The following is a 27,751-nucleotide window of genomic DNA, read 5'->3' on the forward strand; positions in this document are numbered from 1 at the left end:
CAGCCTAAGGTCACCCCTGCTGTGGTGCTGGCTAATCCACCCAAGTTCACCAGGATAAGCCTCCCGCGGTTCTAAGTGGCAGAGCAAGGGAATCAAACCTGGTTCTCAGTGATTAGAGTGCCCCAAATCTGCTGTTTTTGTGTGCCACAAGCTGTCATTAGCTACCCCATCCACCGCCTGAAGTGGCTGATATATGTCACCTTTAGAGGGATTTTGGTGGGGCCAGGAGGTGTGAAAAACAACAAACCTCCTCAGCCAGCTGAAAGCTCTCATGGGGCTGAAAGGCAGGGGAGGGGCAGATTATAGGAGCAGTAACAGAGCACACGGCAATCTAAAGCCTGACTGGAAATGCTCTGTCCTGCCATCTCCCCTGTCCTGGCATCAGATCAAATGACAATGCAGCTCCTAGTGCCAGCCTCCCTTCTATGTCTGGTGCCACCAAGGTCTGCGGTGCCCACCTGCCTCCCAGGTTCACTCATTTTTGGAAGCATGCAGATTTAACATCAATTTATTAGTATGGATATAAGCTAGTATGGATATAAAAGCCTTGCAAGATTGTACTACAGTTGCAAAACACCATAAATAACGGCGTAGCATCATCCTTATGAACAACGACTTTAGCCATCCAAAATTCAGAAGCCAGGAAGTTAACCAGGAAACATTAAATCCTTGATCAATTTGCAATCCTTGGCTCCATTTGTTTGAAATTCTTAATTTTAGGAGTCAATTAAATTGGTTATATCACTGAGGTTGAAGCAGCAAAGTCTCTTGAAAACTCCATGGCTCTAGCCGAAATAATAAAAGTGCAATCGATGGCACTGCGATGATTTTGCAAAGTGGCCTCTCAAACTCCCAGTAGTCTTATGTGAACAGGATCAGGGCATGTGGGATCTCATTGATTGTCTTAGCTAAACATAATGCGATTCAGATTATGTGAGTTTGCTTCACAGCAAGTCCAGGGACTCCCCCCTAAAAAGATGTAATAGCTCTCATACAGTACAGAAATTTCATGTATTGTGTCAGAAGCACATGTCACAAGACCTCTTAAAGAATTTGTCTAAGACCTTTAAAGAATTTGGAGCCAACTTGGTGCAAGAATCAACAAAGTTTATTTAAAAGATCACGTTTCTTACCAAACAACGCACGTCTAATCAACAGAGAGAGGCACACCTAACAGTCTAAACATCATGCATATATTCCTTCAGATGAGTGGCTGTTTCCTCCCCTTCGACTCCCCATTGGGAGGGCCAAGGGTTTACAGGACTAAGGCATGGTCCAATAATTACAGACATTGTCTCTCAACTCCCCTATTTGCCCTTCCACTTCCAAGAATTGTTCTCAACTTTCCACTTATTACCTCTTTCTTATCTGTCTGTTGGAAGGTCACCTTTGTCTCTTTTTTAGCAATTCCTACTCAAAAACTCCCTTTCACACCCCTACCCCAGCATACGGCTTCTGCTCTACTAGTCTAAGACTTGTTTTCTATACTTTTGTGGTTAACATGTCTTGCTTAACTTCTTTGTTCATTTTTTCCAATATACCTACTATAGATAGGCTGGCTATCTTGGTTAAACATGGCGTTTCCTACTGCACAACCCACTCTTTTGCCCTGTTTGACCTCTTAACATTAGTCTGTTTAGCTTTTCATAGAAACAAGAAAGAAAATACAATTTGCCCCTTAACATGCTAGATTATAGGGATACATATAAATCCTTATTTCATTCTTAAATGATATACATATATAGATACTGAAAAAAGCCACATACTAAGCTATAGGACTACATATAAACCCATATTTCATTCTTTGAATGATATATATTGAAAAAGCAATATTTCTTTTTTATTTTATCATGTGTTGTTTCATGTGAAATTAATATAGTGATTGCCACAACACTTATAGGGGTCATTGTATTGTCTGAACAGGCTGTTTCTTATGGACTTGGATGGCACATCCCACACACTTAAACCAGGGGTGGGATGATGGGGCCTAATTGGAGACAGAGAATTTGCCTCCCATCCGGTCCAAATGCGAAGGCGGGCAAATAAACTGGGCTTTCACTAATACCTATTGTTGCCCCGGTGAGCATACAAGGCAGAAATGGCCAGTGGTTTTAGAAGCACAAACCTGTATAAACTTTTGGAATTTTCCACACTATTAACCAATAAACAATGGGAATACCAAGACATTCAATTACAAATAACTTTCGAACCTCTGGTTTTATAATTCTCTAAATGAAACTGATTGGAATACTGTCCCTCCAAAGAAGTCTCTGTGAAAAAAAACATATTGGTATTGCTCATCTTTCTGGAAGTTAAAACCTGCAAGTACCAAAAAAGAAGTTAAAAAAATGAACTGGAACAAAAACAAAGGTTGCAAACACGCACATGTCCTGCTGATCAATTTTGGAAATCACTTAGGAAAGTTTTGTTAGTTTCTGAAATTAGCTGCTTCTAGACCCCTGTTGTCACAGCTGGGGGCCTAATGTTGCTTTCCTTGAAGTCTGGGGTGATACTTGGCGAAGGCAACATGACTTTCCTACTGGACCTTAAGATATTAGCAATCAATTAATAGGCAGCAATATGGCTTATCAGAGATAATCTGAAGCAGACCTTGTTCAGTCAGGGTTTTAAAGATCTTCATGCCTCCAGGTCTGTGGATTTGGAAACACCAGTTTCCAGTCCTGATGGTGGTGGACGGTCCTAATAGGATGTGTTGGTGTACCAATGTATTATTATGAAAGAGGGAAAGACAAAATCTGCAAGGCAAAACTCATAGATCTTTGTGGACGCTTTATCTCTAATTTCTAATAATGTCTCTCTTATTCCCACTGGCCATGGGAAAAGGCTTACCATATAGCTCAAAAGTAGGAGGACTTAACTCCAGAGGTGGGATCCTAAACCACTTCTCACTTCTCTCTAGAGAAGTGGTTACTAACTCTTTCTGAGTGCCGAGAAGGGGTTACTAAAACAACCTCCCTGCTTAACAGGGACTGGAGGTGTGTGTGCAAAGCACTGTTTGAATCCACCACCAATTATCGAGACCTGTTATTGAAATTTGTGGATCCCACCGCGGACTTTAGCTTCCTCTAGAGAGCAGCCAAACGTACACACATGGGAGCTTCTTTGATAATGCCTGCAGTTTAGTTTTAATAGGCATTTTTTGGCCCATGGTCCACTTGGATGTTTTGAAGAGGCTGTAGCTTCTCACTTTCTAGCTTCATGATCTTCCTTAATGGCGCTGCTTATTGGATGCAACCATTGATTAGAAACCTCTTCCTGCCCTTGAAACAAAGTGCCAAACTCAGGGTTAGAATTTGTAGCAAAGTATCCTGCGTCATTGGAGGTTTTCAGGATCCTTTGAGGGGCATGCTTTTAGGGGACCCCACTTCTTCCATTTGGCCATCCCCTTCTACTACTAGATGTTCCATGTATTTGACTTTTAAGTATGGGTCACATACCACTTGTATAGTCCTTAGTGAAAGTGCTTTGAGCAGCTATGAAAAGCTTGGTGTCCATTGGCAATCTTTTCTCATGAGCCCTTTCTCTTTCCATCAAAGGTCTGTATGCATGCATAACACCAAATGCATCTGGGCAATCTGGGGTGTGAAGGGGTTTACAATTCTCCCTTCAGTTTGCTGTAGGGAACATGGGCTGCCCTAGTGACACAGGAAGTTATGCCATTTGTCCAGTCTTTCAAGTCCCTCCTACCACTCTGTTTTGAGCCATCCACCTGGTGTGTGCAGGCTTCTGCATCAGAGCCAGACTCATTCATAGATGGGTCTCAGGTCTCTTCTTGTAGAAAGAACAGGGCTTCTGCAAAATCGGGGATGCACCATTCTCTGAAAGTGTCAATTTCCTCCAAACCCTAAAGTAACCTTGAAATGTTATACTTGGAGTCAATCTTGTGGTAGTCTACCATAACTCTTTCTTTGTAAGATGGCACGGCCTGTGGGGAGGGGACAAAACACAAACAGTGGTTATCTCAAGGTATTAGCTTCTTTGTCTTCTCTATGTCACAGATTAAGAAATAATCCAACTACAGAGATAAGGCGCGAAGCTGCTGCAGTAAATGGGCCATTATCAAACTCAGCACCATCCAAGAATCCAGCCCAGAACTAAGGAACCCATAATTGCAGCTGCTGATGCTACAAACCTAAATGCCTTAGTGCTGAAATCCAATTTCCCAAACCTGCTCTTGAAATACAATGATTTTTCTGAAGGGGAGGGAAGGAAAGGATGAAGAAAAAGGAGCTTTTAAAAAGACAAGAGACTTTCTCAGCCTAAACTCTTTGAGACTATTACATTTCCCATCCGCTATCAATACTTTGCTATTTTAAGTCTAGTTAGAAACATGGTATCAGCTAACAGCTCTTTTTTCTAGTTCTGTGGGTGGCCCTTAAAAGAGCCTTTGGATTACTTTGTTGCTTGCAGCCGAGTTGAGAAACTCAAGCTCTCTCTCCTCGGATCCTACGAGCCAGCTGGATATCTTTGGGCATGATGGTGACCCTCTTGGCGTGGATGGCGCACAGATTGGTGTCCTCAAAGAGCCCCACGAGGTAAGCCTCGCTGGCTTCTTGCAAAGCCATGACAGCAGAGCTCTGGAAACGCAGGTCGGTCTTGAAATCTTGGGCGATTTCTCTCACCAGGCGCTGGAAGGGCAGCTTGCGAATGAGCAGCTCGGTAGATTTCTGGTAGCGGCGGATCTCCCGCAGGGCAACGGTCCCGGGACGGTAGCGGTGAGGCTTCTTGACGCCCCCAGTAGCAGGCGCGCTTTTGCGGGCAGCCTTGGTGGCGAGCTGCTTGCGAGGAGCCTTCCCTCCGGTGGACTTGCGGGCAGTTTGCTTGGTACGAGCCATCCTGCACCTTTCTCAGGACAACACAACTCCTCCGAAGACTACAGCGGTATGCGAGCAAGTGCTTGGGGGGCAGAGAATTTATAGCAAAAGCCCCCGCTCTTGATTGGCTGGGGAGGTCAGCCTATCAGTTTGAGATTTTGAATTTCCCGGGCTTGTCCAGGATTGGCCACCGCACTCACGGTCTCTTTTCCCGCCCCTTCACCGCTATTGGATGCCAGTTTGCATCCTCTTCCCAGGGCGCTCTGAACTCTTGCTTTGTTCCCAAGGGCGAAAATATCCACGTTCCCTTAGAAGACCTTCCAAGAAGGGAAACCCACACATAGAAGCTTTGGAATAAGGCACTGCTTTAGCTTGTCATTTAGAAGAAGAGAAGAGTTTGGATTTATATCCCACCTTTCTCTCCTGTGAGACTCAAGGTGGCCTACAAGCTCCTTTCCCCACCTCTCCTGACAACCTTGTGAGGTCAGTGGGGTTGAGAGAGGTTTGAATTAACTGTGACTAGCCCAAGGTCACCCAGCAGGAATGTAGGAGTGTGCAAACACATCTGGTTCATCAGATTAGAATCCACCTGCTTTTAACCACTAAACCACACTGGCTTCTAAACTCAGGTGCCACGGAAGTGTGTTGGGTTTTAGAGTATCGCTCAAAATACCTCTCTGTCCTTCTCAGTGGCCTAATTTGGGGCCACTAAGCCACCTTCAGCCAGGCAGGGATGGTTGTGAGGATAAAATGGACAGATAAAACTGACCATTCCGAGTTTCTTAGAGGAAGTACGACAAGATAGCCATGTTTAAATATTTGAAGGGATGTCATGTTGAAGATGAAGCAAGGTTGTTCTCGGTTGCTCCTGAGTCTAGGACAGGGAGAAATGGGTTCAAAGTACAGGAAAAGAGATCCCACCTAAACATCAGGAAGAACTCCATGACAGTAAGGACTGTTCAACAGTGGAATAGAAGCTGGATGATCATTGGGAGTGCTTTGATTGGGGGTTGGCCCTTGTGGTTGGACTCAATGAAGCAAGCATACGATTAGGATACAGCAAGCTTCAGAAGGTAGCCCTGTTGCAGTAGAGCAGTTTAGAATCCAGTAGCATAAGCAGTGGAGGCTGAATAGCCCACGGTAGCTTGACCTCACCAGATCTTTGGAAGCTGAACAGGGTTAGAACTTGAGTGGGAGACCATCAAGGAAGGCCAGGGTCAGAAGGCAGGATGCAGAACCTATAATAGAAAGCCCACCTCTGAACATCTCTTGCCTTGAAAACTGGGAGAGGAAGGGACAGGAAAGAATCACCTGTAACTTGAACAAAAAACCCACAAAATACACTGGAATGGAGACCTGTAATCTAGTAAAATGCAATATATGGAAAATGATTTGTGAGTGAGAGGCAATTATTTCAACCTATACTACTTCACAGAGTTGTTGTGAGGATCAAATGCAAGAGAGATGAATGACATAAAATCGTGCTACCATTGGGGAGAAAGACACGATATAAGTGACTTGAATAAATCAGTAAATCCTTACAGCGGCCAACTGAGGATTCCCTGCCCCTATGCTACATCCTAGCACTAGTTGGCAGGTTTACCATCTGTAGATATGTAAATTACAGAAACATGTATATATGCAAGTTTTCAGTCACCCTGGCTAGCAATCCCAATCCATCCAACACTCTTTGACAGAATAATCAGTACACATAGTACCTACTCTGAACCAAACTGCCTCCCAGGATATGAATTTTAGATTTCAAGAGGATAACTTTGCTGAGGACCACCCCTGCAAAAAGGGCCTTCGCTGGAAGTATTTTCTTCAGCTTCACACCTCCATCTACAACAGCAAATTGTTTTTAGGACAGGAAGCTGTAGAAAAGGGCAGGGGGAGAAAGAGATATCTGGTAGAATGCTTGCCTGGAAAGTACCAGCAGCGACAAACCGAAAAGTGCTATTTACATAGACTCGCAGCTCTTTATGTGAAATTGTAGGTGGCTCTGAAAAGAGCCTTTAGGTTTAAAATAGACGAGCCCCTTTTATCCTCGGCGCTGGCTGCGGCGGCGGCGGCGGCTCGCTCACTTGCCTTTGGCCTTGTGGCTCTCGGTCTTCTTGGGCAGAAGGACGGCCTGGATGTTGGGCAGGACGCCGCCCTGGGCGATGGTGACCTTGCCGAGGAGTTTGTTGAGCTCCTCGTCGTTGCGGATGGCGAGCTGCAAGTGTCGCGGGATGATGCGCGTCTTCTTGTTGTCGCGGGCAGCGTTGCCGGCCAGCTCGAGGATCTCGGCCGTGAGGTACTCGAGCACGGCGGCCAGGTAGACGGGCGCCCCAGCGCCGACGCGCTCAGCGTAGTTACCTTTGCGCAGCAGGCGGTGGACGCGCCCCACGGGGAACTGGAGGCCGGCCCGGGAGGAGCGAGACTTCGCCTTGGCCCTCGCCTTGCCGCCTTGCTTGCCGCGACCAGACATTACGACGCCACTGACGCGCACAACGAAATACTCCTGACAACGAAGAACAACACGTCGCGAATGATCACTCAGAGCAGAACGGGGGCTTTTTATGCCGTCCTGAGGCTTCGGGGAACTGCACTTTTGATTGGCTGCGCTTGGAATTAGTGGCTCGTCGGCCAATGAGAGGACGGGTTTCTCAGCCCTGCCAACCCAAGGAGAAGATGTTGCATCCGTCCAATAGAAACGAGAGGCTCACAGTCGCCCTGTTTTGCATGAGCGCGCGCGGCGGCGGTGATGTCAGAAGGCACGGGATCCAATGGGATCAGCGCAGCTTGGAGACCTTGATTTGCATAAAGGCTCTTTAAATACTGGCCAGGCTGAATTGTGCCGCACTTGCGTTTTGTAACCGGAGGCGAATTGAGAGGTACGTCGCTGTGTTGCTTGCCAGAAACGTTCTGCCGCGATGCCTGAGCCAGCCAAGTCCGCTCCTGCTGCGAAGAAAGGCTCCAAGAAAGCCGTCACCAAGACCCAGAAGAAGGGCGACAAGAAGCGCCGCAAGAGCAGGAAGGAGAGCTACTCCATCTACGTGTACAAAGTCCTCAAACAGGTTCACCCCGACACCGGCATCTCCTCCAAGGCGATGGGCATCATGAACTCCTTCGTGAATGACATCTTCGAGCGCATCGCCGGGGAGGCTTCCCGTCTGGCGCATTACAACAAGCGCTCCACCATCACCTCCCGGGAGATCCAGACGGCCGTGCGCCTCCTGCTGCCCGGAGAGCTGGCCAAGCACGCCGTCTCGGAGGGCACCAAGGCCGTCACCAAGTACACCAGCTCCAAGTAAGAGGACTGTCGCTTCGCAAGGAGATCGAGAACCACAAAAGGCTCTTTTAAGAGCCACCCACCCTTTCCTGAAAAAAGCTGCAAGGACTGTATTCTGCCTCATCCATTAAGTTACAGTGCTTACCTGGCGGAAGTTATCAAAACAACTTTTCTTTTCGTTTTTAAGAAGCTTTTCAGAATACAGCGTTTAACGTTTCATGTGTTTTCAGGTTGGGGTCTCGTCCTCCCCACACTCCTAAGATAGGCTTTTCTTCACCATAAAGCAGTTTTTTTATTTAATTGATATAGTGTGGCTTTAATTGCAATAAAAATATTCTTGATTTTAGTCTGTTAAAAATATGTTCCCTTCTCCCAAATCTAAGCTGATAGCTGGGAAAAGTAGGGATGAAGAGGGGGGTGGGGGGAATGAGACTGAAAAGTCCTAAACTTGTGTCATTCTCTCTGCTATGTTAAGCAACACAGCATAGTAGAGGTTTTTAAAAAAACCAAGGCGATGTACTTGTTGCTTATTCCTGTGCTTATGTACCCTGGGAGCACATTTTGTGAAAAAGCTCATATTTTGTTACAAACGTAGCATAAATTGAAACAAGGAACAATGTAACGTACTTTATTCTCTACTATTGGATTGCTAGTATCCTGGGTATATTTTGCTGCAGTTAAAAGCACATGATCTCTTAGGGTTCCTGAGAACATTTGTAACATTGGTGATTTTGCACAGCACATTTATAACGAGCTGTGGTCATTATAAATGAACCCACTTTCCTTTCTTCTGTTTGTATGTGTGCCCTTCACATGTTCAGGAAGCAATTTGAGTCCAGGGAAACAATGCGGGGTGCTTTCGTGCCTTCCCATGGCTGAGAAGGCATCCAGAAATGCCCCCTAATCCAATTGGCTGCACCTGCAGAGCTTCATCTATCCAACACACAATTAAAAAAATAAATAAAAAGGCACTGTCTTGCATTGGCCAAACAATAAGGAATGTGTCACTGAAGATCTATGAATGTAATGGCGGTCATACTCACCGCTATGGGGAGAAAACTTGCTTGGGGGACAAGGGCAGGTGGGCAGCAGCAGTCGAAAGGAGAGTGGAAGGGAGGGGGGAATTGGCTGGCAGCCGGGAGAAATGAAAGATCTCTTGCCGTGTTGTGTGAAGGAGCGCCTTCAACCTGGGATTTTGCAAAAATATTGCTGGTTTAGCAATTTTTGAAAAACCTGGGTTGAGAGGAATATAATGGGCTCATGTTATTTGGGGGGAGAGACCTGTGTGAAGTTCTTCCCCCAAATGGTGTCTATAACATCCTAAGGATGTTCTATTTGTGCTGTGCAGAATCCCTCAGAGTGAAGAGGAAAGAACTTGGGGGGGGGGAGGGGGAGGGAAGACGTTTGTGGTGGGAGGCGTATTAAGGTTTTGAATGAGAACTGATAGAAAGGGTTGGAAGTCCCAGATATTTTTGTGTTCAATGGCAGAATTCTGAGAGGAGATATTGTGCTTCACATGTTTACCCGGACTTTTAACTTAATCTGGAAGTTATGCCTTGAGTCCCAGATGGGAATTTAATCCTGGATATAAAACCCTGTTCTACATAGCTTGGAAGCTGAGTGAGATACTGAAAACAGGTGTGGGGTTAGTGTCAAGACTCTAGAAATGAGCACAATTCAAATTGAATTCTCCATGTTTGAACTATTAGAATATTATTATTGCATCATATCTGGTTCTTCTAAGTATCTACAGTCTATCTTATTTTATTCTCAAAATACCCCAGTGAGATAGACTTGGTTGATAAGTTACCAAATCCCACTCACCAGGTTTTGGCATTGAACAGGGACTTACAGCTCTGTCTTGTCAAAATCAAGATAAACAGTTTTCCTAGTTAAGATATTGGTTTAGCTACATTTGCAAATAGTACTTTTGTTATAAAACAGCTTGAATCTGTGGGAAACCGACCAAGAGAGGGAGGGAAAAGACCAGGCAGTTTTGCAGTATTTTGCACGCTTTATTATGTAGTTGCAATCTCAAAAATGTTAATGGTTTACTTTTTAAAAGTTTTTCAACACAGCATGGCACATATAACAAACATTAACTGGGCCTTTGCACCAAGTTCAGTGGATTTAGCTGGATGGTTGGGTAGCTTCTATCTTTTCTCACTCTTCCTGAACAAGGAAATTACACCAAACTTGGTTACTGTGAGAATAAAATTACTACATGTTGAAGAAAAGTAGAATAGAAAATAAAGCGACACAATACAGTCCAGAGCCCATTTACATTTGCAAGAGGGCCCCCACATTTTCTTTTAAAAAGTACCAGAAGTGTGTTGCATACTTAGAACGTACTCATGTTTCCAAATAGCACCCTTGGGTTTGAATAAATGACTCATCCCATAACCTTTATGAAACAGAAGACATGATTTTGGTAGGAATCTTGAAGCCTTTGATTTTCTTTAAAAGGGTTTCTCACCCTGAATCAGGAAGAGTAAGTCAATAAAACACACAACCCCCACACATTGCAGGTCTTAGTGAAAGGGTGGTAAGCCAAACTGCTGAGGCCTGAAATCTGTCATTGACCGCAGCACCACGGTGGCTCCCTTGGTGAGATCTTTGTTCAGTTTTTCGTCTGGAATCATGACCACCTGCATGCCGGCTGCCAGTGCTGCTTGGACTCCATTGGGAGCATCTTCAAATACAAGACACTTTTCTGGCAGGGGCGGCGGGTTAAATCTCCGGGCGCAGACTAAAAAGAGGTCAGGCTGTGGTTTGCCCTCCTTCACTTCTGGGTCATCTCCCAAGACGATGTGATGAAACAAACTAAAGAAATCCTTGTGGCGAGTGGCTTTCAAGTCAAAGCTCTCTCTCTCTTTTTTTGATGATGATAGCCTTTATTGGCATTCCAAAATACAATAAATACAATAAAACAATAAATACAATAAAACAATAAAACCATAAAACAATGGTCCATGAAAGACAGATAGTTACAGCAGCCATTCAGAGTCTCATCAAAAGTTTAGTCCAAATGGACTCATCAAAAGTGCCATTCCTATACACCTCTCCACAGATCTGACTAAAAACCCACCAACAGAGCCCAGGCATCACAACAGCATACAGTGTCAACACTCCACTATAAAACACAGAGTTTGTTAGAGTGGCACCTAATCCTAACACAGAACAAGGGATAGGGGGCGAGGAAATGGGCAAACAATTGATTTGGCTCCCATAGGTTGCCACAGCCTTCAGTTGTCACTCACTCCATCTAGCAATCAATAACAAAACTACGACATCCCTCAATGAATCACCCACGTTTGACTTTGGGTGACCGTGACCGTGAACCCAAAGGTTGCTGGCAGATGTAGGCACTGTGTGCCAATAGCAAATAGTTAATGTGAGCAGCATTGTTGTTGTTATGATGATAGCAATCTAGTGCTTAGTGTCCATCTAGCGTTGCGTCTATAATCTTTAAAAGATATTTTGCTACGCTTTCGCAGAAGTAAGGATCAAGATTATCTAAGATTAACGGAATCCTAAGAGCATCAGTTAAATGATTGTATAGAAGTGAAGCAATGATGGGCTGGGTCATTCTGATCTTGGCAAATCTTGCACAATGAAACAGAGTGTGCTCCAGTGTCTCTACTTGGCCTGAGTTGCATGGGCATAGCCTCTTTTGTTTATCTATGTGTTGGTATCTGCCTTTAAGGAGCATAGAAGGCATTAAATTGAAACGGGCCAAGGATATTGCTCTTCTGTGCCTTGGATTGGTAAGCCAGAAAAGGTAGTTGGCTGTATGTCCTTGTTCAAAAGGGATAAGCAAATTTAGAGGAGAGCATGTTTTCCTCGCTTCAGCTATCATGTTGCAGTACTCATGTTCCAGCAGCCTGATTTTCAGGCAATTATAGGCCTCTGGTAGAGTGAAAGAGTAAAGTGACTCTAGTGGGAGGCCGATAGAGCTAATTTTTTCTTCCACCAACGTCGTCCATCTGGGAACTACCGAGTCGGAGAGCATCGAGTGGATTAAGCTAGAATGATCTTGTGAAAAATGGATGTGCAGCCAATATTTGATGGTCCTCAGCCAAGCCATTGTGACATGGGATATTTGCCCAAGTTCTAAGCATAGGGCTGCGTATGGAGCACAGTTGGGTAGTCCCATGATTTTATAAAAAAAACGGGATTGAGATCTATTTAAGATTTTGTTCGCCGCTTCAATCCAGATAGGTGTTCCATAAAGGAGCTTGGTTCCACATTTGGCATTGAAAACTTTCAACGCTGATGGTATATATTGATGGCCCGATTTGTGGAAGAAGCACAGGATTGCTGAAGCGCTGTTATTGGCTGCATCAAGTGCTAGTGTCCTGTGTACTGCCCAATTAAGATTGCTCGTAAGAGTAATGCCCAGATATTTAAACTGTTTGACTTGCTCTATAGGTTTCTTGTTGATAGTCCATACCTGTCTAGAGAATCGTCTGGCGAATACCAATATTTTGGATTTCTCATAGTTGATTTCCAGTTCATTTGACTTACAGTATTCCGCACAACGATTCAGAAGGCGGGTGAGGCCAACCTTTGTGCATGAGAGAAGAGCAGTGTCATCTGCATAAAGCAGGGCAGGGACATGTTTAGAGCACAGTTTGGGTGCGTGTCCGTTGACCTTTGAAAGAATAGGCACTAAATCGTTGAGAAAGATGTTAAACAAAATAGGGGCCAATATGCAGCCTTGTTTAACTCCCCTAGTAGTAGGGATGCTAGATGTAAGGGGCCCATTCGGGGCAGCTCTGATTTTACAGCTAGTGCCAGTGTACAATTGTTTTATTAAGAACAATAATCTAGGGTCAATGTTCAGGACAGAGAGTTTACTCCAGAGTAGTTCTCTTGAAACTGAGTCAAATGCTCCTTTCAAATCTAAAAAAGCAACAAAAAGTTTATGGTTGGCATGAATTGTATATTTATTGGCTAGGTGTGATAAAACAGATAAATGATCAAGTGTTGATTTATTTTTAGAGAAGCCAATTTGCTCTGGACCAATCACTCCTGTTTGTCTGATCCACTCCTCAAGTTTCAAGTATAGAAATTTGGCGTATAGTTTGCCAGTGACTGAAAGGAGACTGATAGGGCGGTAATTTGAAGGATTAGTAGTGTCTCCCTTTTTGTATATGGGGACAATTATAGCTGTTAACCACTCGCTTGGTATAAGGCCTGTGTTGTTGACATAAGTGAATAGTGAGGCCAAAAGCGTTGCCCACCATTCTGGAGAAGATTTGAATATTTCAGGTATTATTTGGTCGGGGCCAGGGGCTTTGCCTCTTTTTAAACCATTAATTAAATTGATCACTTCCTGAGGTTTAACTGCAGGCCATTCAGGTAGCTCAGCTGAAGCTGGGGCAAGAACAGGGTTCGTAGTAGTACCCACATTGAAAAGGTTGGAAAAATATCTGTGCCAGTGAGCCAGAGAGATATGTGAGGCATGCGTGCCATAGGTTGAGGTACTTCTATTTACTAACTGCCAGAATTGTTGGATGTTATTAGTTATAGTGGCCTGGTATAATTGATTCCATTGATATTCAATGTAGTTCATGTGTTTCAGTTGAACTACAAGTTGGAACTTTCTTTTTAATTGAGTGATGTTGCTGAGTAGCTCCTAGCTCTCTTGGGAGGAGCTACTCGCCACCGCCATGGGGATCTGGTGCTGATGCAGGTGTCTGATGAGTTATGCAACTCCCGGCATCAAGTTGGCATCGGGAAACAATTTATCTTGCTGGATTCTGCATTCCTGCAATAGTTCTTCTTTGGAGAGTGGGAGATCGAGGATGTCTCGGATTATCTCTGAGGCTTCAAGGGCCTTTTTGCCCATAACTAAGGATTTCACGTCCCAGGTGTACGTCTTGCCAAAGCACTGACAGGCTTCTTGGGTCGCATGGTGTAAAGGAGTTCCGTGTCCAGCAGCAGGCCGTCCATGTCAAAGAGCAGGTGAGTGACGGCTTGCAGGGAAGCAGGGCTAGAGGAAGACCAGGCCATTGCAAGGCGATAGCACTCTTCTGCCACAAACAGAAGGACAATTCCTGGGCCACCACAGCAGACTCTCCCTTACCCCACCAGAAATAAAATAAAGTATACACGCCACCGGAACAGCAAGCTATATAATGTCCGTTAAGCTTGAGCCGGAAGAAACACCATTTAGTGCCCAAATCGGGGAAGATACAAAGGTCGCTTTTCTACGCCGGCTCGAGGACAAAGCGGGAAGGTGCCAAAATGTTCAGTTTGAAACACTGATAGTTGATTGGTCGTTTCGAAACTTCTCGGTTGCTCATTGGTAGAATCTCTGACTAGGCTTCTAAAATGCAAAGTTAAGAGCGACGGCCACACATGACCTTGCAGTTTTCACTCTGGTCGGCCATCAAGCAATATAAACCCAGTCTGCAGCGATTTTTTTTCAATACGCTTTGTCATATTTTAGTCTGTGGTGAGAATGTCTGGACGTGGCAAAGGCGGAAAGGGCCTGGGGAAAGGGGGCGCCAAGCGCCACCGTAAAGTCTTGCGCGACAACATTCAAGGTATCACCAAGCCGGCTATCCGCCGCTTGGCTCGCCGCGGTGGCGTGAAGCGCATCTCCGGGCTGATTTACGAGGAGACTCGCGGTGTTCTGAAGGTGTTCCTGGAGAACGTGATTCGAGATGCCGTGACTTACACCGAACACGCCAAGAGGAAGACCGTCACTGCCATGGACGTGGTGTACGCCTTGAAACGCCAGGGCCGCACTCTGTACGGCTTTGGGGGCTAAGTCTTGCTGGAGAGCGCAACAGCGACAACAAAACCTAAAAGGTCCTTTTAAGGGCCACCCACTTTTTCAATGGGAGAGCTGTGTTTCTTTCTGCGTTCAATTAACGTTGCTATTCTTTAAGTGCGGCAAGTTAGCTGCTGGGTTAGCGAAACTATTCGGTCTAAACCGTGTGCTCCTCTGTAGGTTGCAAATACAAGCCTCCTTCCTGTTTAACTTACAAAAAAAGAGTAGAGTGAGATATTGGTATGTTGTATGAAACCGACTTTGTTCCCTGCACCACTCAAGGAAAAAAACCCGCCTTCAGGGATTGCATGGCAGGACAAAGAAATTTTCTTCGGGGCTGAGCTACTTCCTATTTCTCAACAGCCTTTGTTCTCAAGTCCTTTGTTTGCCTCGGTGTAATGTCATTGGTTACAGCCAATAAGGTCACAAAGGGGAACCGAAGGATTTCAGAACTATGTGGTGGGCATCCGTTCCGTTGCTTAGAGACGCCAGGCACTGTGGGAACTGTAGTCCAGCTGTTGGGCGGTATTGTTTCCTGGAGATGTGTTCTCTAGTTAAACATAAAAATGATGAGGCGTAACAGTCCTGGGTTGCACTTTTCGTGAATGGACTCAACCCACCCTGATGCCTCAGTCTTCTGCAGTATGCACAATTGTTACAGTACATGAATTGGTTTGGAAAGTATGGAGTTACAAAATTCTTTGCTGGCGGTTGCTGACGTGATTTGTAATATATTAAAGGAATCAAGGTATGGGAAATTGTATTGTCGAAGGCTTTCATGGCCGGACTCAACTGGTTGTTGTGGGCTTTCCGGGCTGTGTGGCCGTGGTCTGGTAGATTTCGTAACGTTTCGCCTGCATCTGTTAGGAACAAGATCTACTAGTACATAAAGTTGCTTTGTTGGGTCGCTTCTGACTAAGATAATCTATATCAGTGGTTCTCAACCTGGGGGTTGGGACCCCTTTGGGGATCAAATGACCCTTTCACAGGGGTCGCCTAAGACTCTCTGCATCAGTGTTCCCCATCTGTAAAATGGATAAATGTTAGGGTTGGGGGTCACCACAACATGAGAAACTGTATTAAAGGGTCACGGCATTAGGAAGGTTGAGAACCACTGATCTATATCACTGTTGAAAATGAGGGCTCTCACACCCTGCTTCTGCACAAAATCTGCCCCCCCCCCCACACACATGGAAGCCTGAATCCTAAATGCAGAGTCAATTGTTAAGAACACAAGAACTAGCCTGCTGGATCAGACCAGAGTCCATCTAGTCCAGCATTCTGCTAGTCGCAGAGGCCCACCAGGTGCCTTTGGGAGCTCACGTGCAGGATGTGAAAGCAATGGCCTTCTGCTGCTGCTGCTCCCAAGCACCTGGTCCTCTAAGGCATTTGCAATCTGAGATCAAGGAGGATCAAGATTGGTAGCCATAGATTGACTTCTCCATAAATCTGTCCAAGCCCTTTTTAAAGCTATCCAGGTGAGTGGCCATCACCACCTCTTGTGGCAGCATATTCCAAACACCAATCATACGTTGCGTGAAGAAGTGTTTCCTTTTATTAGTCCTAATTCTTCCCCCCAGCATTTTAAATGAATGCCCCCTGGTTCTAGTATTGTGAGAAAGAGAGAAAAATTTCTCTCTGTCAACATTTTCTACCCCATGCATAATTTTGTACACTTCAATCATATCCCCCCCTCAGACGTCTCCTCTCCAAACTAAAGAGTCCCAAACTCTGCAGCCTCTCCTCATAAGGAAGGTGCTCCAATCCTTCAATCATCCTCGTTGTCTCTTCGATATCCTTTTTGAGATGTGCCGACCAGAACTGAACACAGTACTCCAAGTGTGGTCGCACCACTGCTTTATATAAGGGCGTGACAATACTTGCAGTTTTATTATCAACTCCTTTCCTAATGATCCCCAGCATAGAGTTTGCCTTTTTCACAGCTGCCACGCATTGAGTTGACATTCCCATGGAACTATCAACTAAGACGCCCAAATCCCTTTCCTGGTCTGTGACTGATAGCACTGACCCCTGTAGCGTGTATGTGAAGTTTGGATTTTTTGCCCCTATGTGCATCACTTTACATTTTGCTACATTGAACTGCATTTGCCATTTCTTAGCCCACTCACCTAATTTATCAAGGTCCGCTTGGAGCTCTTTGCAATCCTTTGCGGTTCTCACCACCCTACATAATTTGGTATCATCTGCAAACTTGGCCACCACATACCCACCCCTACTTCCAGGTCATTTATGAATAAGTTAAAGAGCACTGGTCCCAAAACGGATCCTTGGGGGACACCACTCCCTACATCTCTCCATTGTGAGAACTTCTCATTTATACCCATTCTTTGTTTCCTGTTCCTCAACCTGTTTTTAATCCATAGGAGGACTTCCCCTCTTATTCCTTCATTGCTGAGTTTTCTCAACAGTCTCTGGTGAGGAACTTTGTCAAAAGCCTTTTGGAAATCCAAGTAGACAATGTCCACTGGTTCCCCCTTATCCACATTTCTGTTTACACCCTCAAAGAACTCTAGTAAGTTTGTAAGACAGGATTTGCCTCTACAAAAGCCATGCTGACTCTTCCTCAGCAGGTCTTGCTTTTCTACATGTTTAATAATTTTATCTTTAATGATAGATTCTACTAATTTACCAGGAACAGATGTCAAACTGACTGGCCTGTAATTTCCTGGGTCCCCCCTAGATCCTTTCTTAAAGATTGGTGTGACATTGGCCATTTTCCAGTCTTCAGGGATGGAGCCTGATTTCAGGGATAAGTTGCATATTAATGTGAGAAGATCAGCAATTTCATGCTTGAGCTCTTTAAGAACTCTTGGGTGAATGCAATCTGGGCCAGGGGATTTGGTAGCATTTAGTTTATCAATGGCTGCCAGAACTTCTTCCTTGTCTACCACTATCTTTGCTAGTTCCTCGGATTCACCTCCTAAGAAGCTTGGTTCAGGTGCAGGAATTTTCCTCACCTCCTCTTGGGTGAAGACAGATGCAAAGAATTCATTCAGCTTCTCTGCAATCTCTCTGTCATCTTTTAGCACACCTTTTGTTCCTTCATCATCTAACGGGCCTACCGCTTCCCTAGCTGGCTTCCTACTTTTGATGTACTTGAAGAACTGTTTGTTGCTGGTTTTGATGTTCGCAGCCATGCGTTCCTCATAATCCTTTTTCGCCTCCCTTACAGCTAACTTGCTTCTCTTTTGCCACCATCTGTGTTCTCTCTGGTATTCTTCATCAGCCAAACTGGACTTCCATTTTCTAAAAGACATCTTTTTTTCCTAATAATTTCCTCAACCTCCCTTGTTAACCATGGTGGCTTTCTTTTGGACTGGGCGCTGCCTTTCCTAACCTGCGGAACACATTCCAGCTGAGCTTTTAAGACTGTGTTTTTAAATAACCTCCAAGCACCTTGGGCATTTTTGACTCTCTTGATTTTACCTTTCAGCTTCCTTGTTCTAATCCAGCTTCCTTGTTCTAATTGTTCTAATCCAGTATAGCAGTTACCAGGTTCCAATGACCCCCTGTCAATAACGTGGCTTGTTATTTCAAGATAATATGCCATATTTACTGGAAAGGAAGTTGACGCTGAATATAAGGTGACCCCCCCCCGCCTTAAAAATATTATACCTCCTCCCCGAAAAAAATTATTGGAATTGGTAACAGTAATTATTGGAAAAATTACTGTTAACTTGTATGCAAATGAGTCCAGGGAACCTGGTATCTGAAAGAGTGTGCCCACACTTGAAAGCTTATACCAAGAATTATACTTTGTTGGCCTTAAAGGTGTCACTGACCTCAAACCTTTTCCTGCTGTTTCTTACCAACAGGGCTGCCTATCTAAATCCCTCTTTTTTTGTAACATACCAGGAAAAAAAATGCAGGCCTCTTGTGCACTTCCTGTTCACAGAGCAGCCATGTGCTTCACAGTGGAATCTCCCCACTATTTTCTGTTCCAAAGGAAAGTCTCCTGCTGCGAAGCATCCCTAGAACAAACTGAGCTGATCCACCATTTTGTCCGCCTGCTGCTGCCTTCCTTGCAACCCCCTTTATGGCGCCTTTTTTGTTTCTCATCTTTGATCTGGCATTATTTTGCAGGATTAATGGTAGGTCGATAGATCCTCACTACTGATGTAAAAAAAAACCCTTCAGATCTCTCTTAATATAATGGTGGGGCTGGTAGAATTACTGCCTGCCTGCCACTTCCATATATATCCATTGCCTATTTTCCCCCCATTCCACTCAAGACCCTTGAGATTTTTTATCCTTGGTATACATCCTGGAATCCCTTGAAACTTCCAGATGCCCCATGGACTATTGCAGGTGCTTGCAGGTGCTTGCAGGTGGAAGATCTTCTAATAGCCTGCTTGTGCAGTACAGTGAAGCAGAAGATGCCAGAATGTGTGAAGTTAATGTTTGTGTCCCCTGCAGTGAAATCTGCAAAATAATATTTATTCATGTATGTAATTTTATTAACATGATTGATCTTAACAAATGGATTTTAAATTTAATTTCCCCTACCCCACTACCTCACTATTCAGGTTAGATAATAGCAAGGAATGAAATCAACATCCCAACCCACATCTAGACAACTGTATTGATGTTCCATGTAAACTCATGTGCCACCAATAAAACATGGAGGAGTGAGGGAGATTAACACACATTCCCAGAATCATATCTCCCAAAGTTCTATTTTTCAGCTGTTTACCTCACTCACCAAAACTTTGGCAGATATTTCTGCATTGTGTAAAGAGTAAAGAACAAGTAAGAGGGTTTTCTACTTCCCTATGAATGGAATTCAGTAAGTAACAAGAACTTTCCGCTCTCACCTATTAGTTTTTGTGGGCAGATGGGAATGTTGAGTGGACTTAGGAGGTGGCGGGACAGCCCGGACAGCTGCGGGTAGACATTGGCTCAGCCGGTGCCTGCCTGCACTCAGTTCTCCTCTCCTGCCACCCTAATCACAGAAAACCAGCTAAAAATGACCTACCTGAGTGTCTCCCTGTGCACCCGCTTGTTTCTGGCCATGCTGCCATGCACTTCTGCCTCCTATTCCTGTGCTCAGGCTCTTGCCGTCCCTTCTGGCTTCCCTGCCTCTGGAGCAAAATACAGCATTGTGGCCAGGGGCAAGGACATGCAGAGCTGGGGACAGGAAAATCCACACCACCCCCAGCCTCCTCGGCTGCAAACCACGTGGCTCACGGGCTGCCGTTTGGTCATCCCAAGATAGAATTGGACCCCCCTGTCTGCATCACTAAAAAGGCTCATTGTCTTTGGGCCCCCACATATCTCATCTAAGATGGTCACCAGAGCCATGTTGCTCCCAAGCAGGGGTAGCCGGATCTGCAGCAAATGCTTTGCCTTCTCCGCAAAAGTCAGCACAGCAAGGGTGGCGTGGAGGAGCAAGGCTTAACTTTAGGACCTCCCCTCAGTTCCCGTATCTCACGAAGGTGCGACCCGGCTCCGGAAGCAGTGCACGTGAGGCATCTGAGCATCTTCATGCTGAAGTGGAAAAGGCCATTGGGGGGGGGGGGGGGTGGGGGGGGGGGGGGGTGGGGGGGGGGGGGGGTGGGGGGGGGGGGGGGTGGGGGGGGGGGGGGGTGGGGGGGGGGGGGGGTGGGGGGGGGGGGGGGTGGGGGGGGGGGGGGGTGGGGGGGGGGGGGGGTGGGGGGGGGGGGGGGTGGGGGGGGGGGGGGGTGGGGGGGGGGGGGGGTGGGGGGGGGGGGGGGTGGGGGGGGGGGGGGGTGGGGGGGGGGGGGGGTGGGGGGGGGGGGGGGTGGGGGGGGGGGGGGGTGGGGGGGGGGGGGGGTGGGGGGGGGGGGGGGTGGGGGGGGGGGGGGGTGGGGGGGGGGGGGGGTGGGGGGGGGGGGGGGTGGGGGGGGGGGGGGGTGGGGGGGGGGGGGGGTGGGGGGGGGGGGGGGTGGGGGGGGGGGGGGGTGGGGGGGGGGGGGGGTGGGGGGGGGGGGGGGTGGGGGGGGGGGGGGGTGGGGGGGGGGGGGGGTGGGGGGGGGGGGGGGTGGGGGGGGGGGGGGGTGGGGGGGGGGGGGGGTGGGGGGGGGGGGGGGTGGGGGGGGGGGGGGGTGGGGGGGGGGGGGGGTGGGGGGGGGGGGGGGTGGGGGGGGGGGGGGGTGGGGGGGGGGGGGGGTGGGGGGGGGGGGGGGTGGGGGGGGGGGGGGGTGGGGGGGGGGGGGGGTGGGGGGGGGGGGGGGTGGGGGGGGGGGGGGGTGGGGGGGGGGGGGGGTGGGGGGGGGGGGGGGTGGGGGGGGGGGGGGGTGGGGGGGGGGGGGGGTGGGGGGGGGGGGGGGTGGGGGGGGGGGGGGGTGGGGGGGGGGGGGGGTGGGGGGGGGGGGGGGTGGGGGGGGGGGGGGGTGGGGGGGGGGGGGGGTGGGGGGGGGGGGGGGTGGGGGGGGGGGGGGGTGGGGGGGGGGGGGGGTGGGGGGGGGGGGGGGTGGGGGGGGGGGGGGGTGGGGGGGGGGGGGGGTGGGGGGGGGGGGGGGTGGGGGGGGGGGGGGGTGGGGGGGGGGGGGGGTGGGGGGGGGGGGGGGTGGGGGGGGGGGGGGGTGGGGGGGGGGGGGGGTGGGGGGGGGGGGGGGTGGGGGGGGGGGGGGGTGGGGGGGGGGGGGGGTGGGGGGGGGGGGGGGTGGGGGGGGGGGGGGGTGGGGGGGGGGGGGGGTGGGGGGGGGGGGGGGTGGGGGGGGGGGGGGGTGGGGGGGGGGGGGGGTGGGGGGGGGGGGGGGTGGGGGGGGGGGGGGGTGGGGGGGGGGGGGGGTGGGGGGGGGGGGGGGTGGGGGGGGGGGGGGGTGGGGGGGGGGGGGGGTGGGGGGGGGGGGGGGTGGGGGGGGGGGGGGGTGGGGGGGGGGGGGGGTGGGGGGGGGGGGGGGTGGGGGGGGGGGGGGGTGGGGGGGGGGGGGGGTGGGGGGGGGGGGGGGTGGGGGGGGGGGGGGGTGGGGGGGGGGGGGGGTGGGGGGGGGGGGGGGTGGGGGGGGGGGGGGGTGGGGGGGGGGGGGGGTGGGGGGGGGGGGGGGTGGGGGGGGGGGGGGGTGGGGGGGGGGGGGGGTGGGGGGGGGGGGGGGTGGGGGGGGGGGGGGGTGGGGGGGGGGGGGGGTGGGGGGGGGGGGGGGTGGGGGGGGGGGGGGGTGGGGGGGGGGGGGGGTGGGGGGGGGGGGGGGTGGGGGGGGGGGGGGGTGGGGGGGGGGGGGGGTGGGGGGGGGGGGGGGTGGGGGGGGGGGGGGGTGGGGGGGGGGGGGGGTGGGGGGGGGGGGGGGTGGGGGGGGGGGGGGGTGGGGGGGGGGGGGGGTGGGGGGGGGGGGGGGTGGGGGGGGGGGGGGGTGGGGGGGGGGGGGGGTGGGGGGGGGGGGGGGTGGGGGGGGGGGGGGGTGGGGGGGGGGGGGGGTGGGGGGGGGGGGGGGTGGGGGGGGGGGGGGGTGGGGGGGGGGGGGGGTGGGGGGGGGGGGGGGTGGGGGGGGGGGGGGGTGGGGGGGGGGGGGGGTGGGGGGGGGGGGGGGTGGGGGGGGGGGGGGGTGGGGGGGGGGGGGGGTGGGGGGGGGGGGGGGTGGGGGGGGGGGGGGGTGGGGGGGGGGGGGGGTGGGGGGGGGGGGGGGTGGGGGGGGGGGGGGGTGGGGGGGGGGGGGGGTGGGGGGGGGGGGGGGTGGGGGGGGGGGGGGGTGGGGGGGGGGGGGGGTGGGGGGGGGGGGGGGTGGGGGGGGGGGGGGGTGGGGGGGGGGGGGGGTGGGGGGGGGGGGGGGTGGGGGGGGGGGGGGGTGGGGGGGGGGGGGGGTGGGGGGGGGGGGGGGTGGGGGGGGGGGGGGGTGGGGGGGGGGGGGGGTGGGGGGGGGGGGGGGTGGGGGGGGGGGGGGGTGGGGGGGGGGGGGGGTGGGGGGGGGGGGGGGTGGGGGGGGGGGGGGGTGGGGGGGGGGGGGGGTGGGGGGGGGGGGGGGTGGGGGGGGGGGGGGGTGGGGGGGGGGGGGGGTGGGGGGGGGGGGGGGTGGGGGGGGGGGGGGGTGGGGGGGGGGGGGGGTGGGGGGGGGGGGGGGTGGGGGGGGGGGGGGGTGGGGGGGGGGGGGGGTGGGGGGGGGGGGGGGTGGGGGGGGGGGGGGGTGGGGGGGGGGGGGGGTGGGGGGGGGGGGGGGTGGGGGGGGGGGGGGGTGGGGGGGGGGGGGGGTGGGGGGGGGGGGGGGTGGGGGGGGGGGGGGGTGGGGGGGGGGGGGGGTGGGGGGGGGGGGGGGTGGGGGGGGGGGGGGGTGGGGGGGGGGGGGGGTGGGGGGGGGGGGGGGTGGGGGGGGGGGGGGGTGGGGGGGGGGGGGGGTGGGGGGGGGGGGGGGTGGGGGGGGGGGGGGGTGGGGGGGGGGGGGGGTGGGGGGGGGGGGGGGTGGGGGGGGGGGGGGGTGGGGGGGGGGGGGGGTGGGGGGGGGGGGGGGTGGGGGGGGGGGGGGGTGGGGGGGGGGGGGGGTGGGGGGGGGGGGGGGTGGGGGGGGGGGGGGGTGGGGGGGGGGGGGGGTGGGGGGGGGGGGGGGTGGGGGGGGGGGGGGGTGGGGGGGGGGGGGGGTGGGGGGGGGGGGGGGTGGGGGGGGGGGGGGGTGGGGGGGGGGGGGGGTGGGGGGGGGGGGGGGTGGGGGGGGGGGGGGGTGGGGGGGGGGGGGGGTGGGGGGGGGGGGGGGTGGGGGGGGGGGGGGGTGGGGGGGGGGGGGGGTGGGGGGGGGGGGGGGTGGGGGGGGGGGGGGGTGGGGGGGGGGGGGGGTGGGGGGGGGGGGGGGTGGGGGGGGGGGGGGGTGGGGGGGGGGGGGGGTGGGGGGGGGGGGGGGTGGGGGGGGGGGGGGGTGGGGGGGGGGGGGGGTGGGGGGGGGGGGGGGTGGGGGGGGGGGGGGGTGGGGGGGGGGGGGGGTGGGGGGGGGGGGGGGTGGGGGGGGGGGGGGGTGGGGGGGGGGGGGGGTGGGGGGGGGGGGGGGTGGGGGGGGGGGGGGGTGGGGGGGGGGGGGGGTGGGGGGGGGGGGGGGTGGGGGGGGGGGGGGGTGGGGGGGGGGGGGGGTGGGGGGGGGGGGGGGTGGGGGGGGGGGGGGGTGGGGGGGGGGGGGGGTGGGGGGGGGGGGGGGTGGGGGGGGGGGGGGGTGGGGGGGGGGGGGGGTGGGGGGGGGGGGGGGTGGGGGGGGGGGGGGGTGGGGGGGGGGGGGGGTGGGGGGGGGGGGGGGTGGGGGGGGGGGGGGGTGGGGGGGGGGGGGGGTGGGGGGGGGGGGGGGTGGGGGGGGGGGGGGGTGGGGGGGGGGGGGGGTGGGGGGGGGGGGGGGTGGGGGGGGGGGGGGGTGGGGGGGGGGGGGGGTGGGGGGGGGGGGGGGTGGGGGGGGGGGGGGGTGGGGGGGGGGGGGGGTGGGGGGGGGGGGGGGTGGGGGGGGGGGGGGGTGGGGGGGGGGGGGGGTGGGGGGGGGGGGGGGTGGGGGGGGGGGGGGGTGGGGGGGGGGGGGGGTGGGGGGGGGGGGGGGTGGGGGGGGGGGGGGGTGGGGGGGGGGGGGGGTGGGGGGGGGGGGGGGTGGGGGGGGGGGGGGGTGGGGGGGGGGGGGGGTGGGGGGGGGGGGGGGTGGGGGGGGGGGGGGGTGGGGGGGGGGGGGGGTGGGGGGGGGGGGGGGTGGGGGGGGGGGGGGGTGGGGGGGGGGGGGGGTGGGGGGGGGGGGGGGTGGGGGGGGGGGGGGGTGGGGGGGGGGGGGGGTGGGGGGGGGGGGGGGTGGGGGGGGGGGGGGGTGGGGGGGGGGGGGGGTGGGGGGGGGGGGGGGTGGGGGGGGGGGGGGGTGGGGGGGGGGGGGGGTGGGGGGGGGGGGGGGTGGGGGGGGGGGGGGGTGGGGGGGGGGGGGGGTGGGGGGGGGGGGGGGTGGGGGGGGGGGGGGGTGGGGGGGGGGGGGGGTGGGGGGGGGGGGGGGTGGGGGGGGGGGGGGGTGGGGGGGGGGGGGGGTGGGGGGGGGGGGGGGTGGGGGGGGGGGGGGGTGGGGGGGGGGGGGGGTGGGGGGGGGGGGGGGTGGGGGGGGGGGGGGGTGGGGGGGGGGGGGGGTGGGGGGGGGGGGGGGTGGGGGGGGGGGGGGGTGGGGGGGGGGGGGGGTGGGGGGGGGGGGGGGTGGGGGGGGGGGGGGGTGGGGGGGGGGGGGGGTGGGGGGGGGGGGGGGTGGGGGGGGGGGGGGGTGGGGGGGGGGGGGGGTGGGGGGGGGGGGGGGTGGGGGGGGGGGGGGGTGGGGGGGGGGGGGGGTGGGGGGGGGGGGGGGTGGGGGGGGGGGGGGGTGGGGGGGGGGGGGGGTGGGGGGGGGGGGGGGTGGGGGGGGGGGGGGGTGGGGGGGGGGGGGGGTGGGGGGGGGGGGGGGTGGGGGGGGGGGGGGGTGGGGGGGGGGGGGGGTGGGGGGGGGGGGGGGTGGGGGGGGGGGGGGGTGGGGGGGGGGGGGGGTGGGGGGGGGGGGGGGTGGGGGGGGGGGGGGGTGGGGGGGGGGGGGGGTGGGGGGGGGGGGGGGTGGGGGGGGGGGGGGGTGGGGGGGGGGGGGGGTGGGGGGGGGGGGGGGTGGGGGGGGGGGGGGGTGGGGGGGGGGGGGGGTGGGGGGGGGGGGGGGTGGGGGGGGGGGGGGGTGGGGGGGGGGGGGGGTGGGGGGGGGGGGGGGTGGGGGGGGGGGGGGGTGGGGGGGGGGGGGGGTGGGGGGGGGGGGGGGTGGGGGGGGGGGGGGGTGGGGGGGGGGGGGGGTGGGGGGGGGGGGGGGTGGGGGGGGGGGGGGGTGGGGGGGGGGGGGGGTGGGGGGGGGGGGGGGTGGGGGGGGGGGGGGGTGGGGGGGGGGGGGGGTGGGGGGGGGGGGGGGTGGGGGGGGGGGGGGGTGGGGGGGGGGGGGGGTGGGGGGGGGGGGGGGTGGGGGGGGGGGGGGGTGGGGGGGGGGGGGGGTGGGGGGGGGGGGGGGTGGGGGGGGGGGGGGGTGGGGGGGGGGGGGGGTGGGGGGGGGGGGGGGTGGGGGGGGGGGGGGGTGGGGGGGGGGGGGGGTGGGGGGGGGGGGGGGTGGGGGGGGGGGGGGGTGGGGGGGGGGGGGGGTGGGGGGGGGGGGGGGTGGGGGGGGGGGGGGGTGGGGGGGGGGGGGGGTGGGGGGGGGGGGGGGTGGGGGGGGGGGGGGGTGGGGGGGGGGGGGGGTGGGGGGGGGGGGGGGTGGGGGGGGGGGGGGGTGGGGGGGGGGGGGGGTGGGGGGGGGGGGGGGTGGGGGGGGGGGGGGGTGGGGGGGGGGGGGGGTGGGGGGGGGGGGGGGTGGGGGGGGGGGGGGGTGGGGGGGGGGGGGGGTGGGGGGGGGGGGGGGTGGGGGGGGGGGGGGGTGGGGGGGGGGGGGGGTGGGGGGGGGGGGGGGTGGGGGGGGGGGGGGGTGGGGGGGGGGGGGGGTGGGGGGGGGGGGGGGTGGGGGGGGGGGGGGGTGGGGGGGGGGGGGGGTGGGGGGGGGGGGGGGTGGGGGGGGGGGGGGGTGGGGGGGGGGGGGGGTGGGGGGGGGGGGGGGTGGGGGGGGGGGGGGGTGGGGGGGGGGGGGGGTGGGGGGGGGGGGGGGTGGGGGGGGGGGGGGGTGGGGGGGGGGGGGGGTGGGGGGGGGGGGGGGTGGGGGGGGGGGGGGGTGGGGGGGGGGGGGGGTGGGGGGGGGGGGGGGTGGGGGGGGGGGGGGGTGGGGGGGGGGGGGGGTGGGGGGGGGGGGGGGTGGGGGGGGGGGGGGGTGGGGGGGGGGGGGGGTGGGGGGGGGGGGGGGTGGGGGGGGGGGGGGGTGGGGGGGGGGGGGGGTGGGGGGGGGGGGGGGTGGGGGGGGGGGGGGGTGGGGGGGGGGGGGGGTGGGGGGGGGGGGGGGTGGGGGGGGGGGGGGGTGGGGGGGGGGGGGGGTGGGGGGGGGGGGGGGTGGGGGGGGGGGGGGGTGGGGGGGGGGGGGGGTGGGGGGGGGGGGGGGTGGGGGGGGGGGGGGGTGGGGGGGGGGGGGGGTGGGGGGGGGGGGGGGTGGGGGGGGGGGGGGGTGGGGGGGGGGGGGGGTGGGGGGGGGGGGGGGTGGGGGGGGGGGGGGGTGGGGGGGGGGGGGGGTGGGGGGGGGGGGGGGTGGGGGGGGGGGGGGGTGGGGGGGGGGGGGGGTGGGGGGGGGGGGGGGTGGGGGGGGGGGGGGGTGGGGGGGGGGGGGGGTGGGGGGGGGGGGGGGTGGGGGGGGGGGGGGGTGGGGGGGGGGGGGGGTGGGGGGGGGGGGGGGTGGGGGGGGGGGGGGGTGGGGGGGGGGGGGGGTGGGGGGGGGGGGGGGTGGGGGGGGGGGGGGGTGGGGGGGGGGGGGGGTGGGGGGGGGGGGGGGTGGGGGGGGGGGGGGGTGGGGGGGGGGGGGGGTGGGGGGGGGGGGGGGTGGGGGGGGGGGGGGGTGGGGGGGGGGGGGGGTGGGGGGGGGGGGGGGTGGGGGGGGGGGGGGGTGGGGGGGGGGGGGGGTGGGGGGGGGGGGGGGTGGGGGGGGGGGGGGGTGGGGGGGGGGGGGGGTGGGGGGGGGGGGGGGTGGGGGGGGGGGGGGGTGGGGGGGGGGGGGGGTGGGGGGGGGGGGGGGTGGGGGGGGGGGGGGGTGGGGGGGGGGGGGGGTGGGGGGGGGGGGGGGTGGGGGGGGGGGGGGGTGGGGGGGGGGGGGGGTGGGGGGGGGGGGGGGTGGGGGGGGGGGGGGGTGGGGGGGGGGGGGGGTGGGGGGGGGGGGGGGTGGGGGGGGGGGGGGGTGGGGGGGGGGGGGGGTGGGGGGGGGGGGGGGTGGGGGGGGGGGGGGGTGGGGGGGGGGGGGGGTGGGGGGGGGGGGGGGTGGGGGGGGGGGGGGGTGGGGGGGGGGGGGGGTGGGGGGGGGGGGGGGTGGGGGGGGGGGGGGGTGG

General features: G+C 57.9%; 6 protein-coding genes across 10 annotated transcripts in view; 3 read left to right on the forward strand and 3 right to left on the reverse strand.

Annotated features, from left to right (window-relative positions):
• The window catches only part of LOC125429667 (histone H2A type 2-C), a 49,992-nt gene that overhangs the window by 9,885 nt on the left and 12,356 nt on the right, over positions 1 to 27,751 (forward strand). The gene's annotated exons all lie outside the window — the stretch shown is intronic.
• LOC125429668 (histone H3) lies at positions 4,446 to 5,163 on the reverse strand. The gene has a single exon (XM_048490987.1). It carries the CDS (start codon positions 4,854 to 4,856, stop codon positions 4,446 to 4,448), a length of 411 nt encoding a protein of 136 aa, XP_048346944.1. The 5' UTR covers positions 4,857 to 5,163.
• LOC125429670 (histone H2A type 2-C) lies at positions 6,825 to 7,372 on the reverse strand. The gene has a single exon (XM_048490990.1). It carries the CDS (start codon positions 7,303 to 7,305, stop codon positions 6,916 to 6,918), a length of 390 nt encoding a protein of 129 aa, XP_048346947.1. The 5' UTR covers positions 7,306 to 7,372; the 3' UTR covers positions 6,825 to 6,915.
• LOC125429674 (histone H2B 5-like) lies at positions 7,667 to 8,455 on the forward strand. The gene has a single exon (XM_048490994.1). The coding sequence runs from the start codon at positions 7,751 to 7,753 to the stop codon at positions 8,129 to 8,131; it is 381 nt and encodes a 126-aa protein (XP_048346951.1). The 5' UTR covers positions 7,667 to 7,750; the 3' UTR covers positions 8,132 to 8,455.
• On the reverse strand, positions 10,111 to 14,618 carry LOC125429666 (pseudouridine-5'-phosphatase-like). Its single transcript, XM_048490984.1, is given in 3 exon segments — positions 10,111 to 10,981; positions 13,756 to 14,025; positions 14,028 to 14,618. Coding segments are annotated over 3 exon segments (711 nt in total). The 5' UTR covers positions 14,128 to 14,618; the 3' UTR covers positions 10,111 to 10,640.
• On the forward strand, positions 14,567 to 14,951 carry LOC125429677 (histone H4). Its single transcript, XM_048490998.1, has one exon. It carries the CDS (start codon positions 14,579 to 14,581, stop codon positions 14,888 to 14,890), a length of 312 nt encoding a protein of 103 aa, XP_048346955.1. The 5' UTR covers positions 14,567 to 14,578; the 3' UTR covers positions 14,891 to 14,951.

This window comes from Sphaerodactylus townsendi, linkage group LG03 (genome assembly GCF_021028975.2).
Source record: "Sphaerodactylus townsendi isolate TG3544 linkage group LG03, MPM_Stown_v2.3, whole genome shotgun sequence".
Lineage (NCBI taxonomy): Eukaryota > Metazoa > Chordata > Lepidosauria > Squamata > Sphaerodactylidae > Sphaerodactylus > Sphaerodactylus townsendi.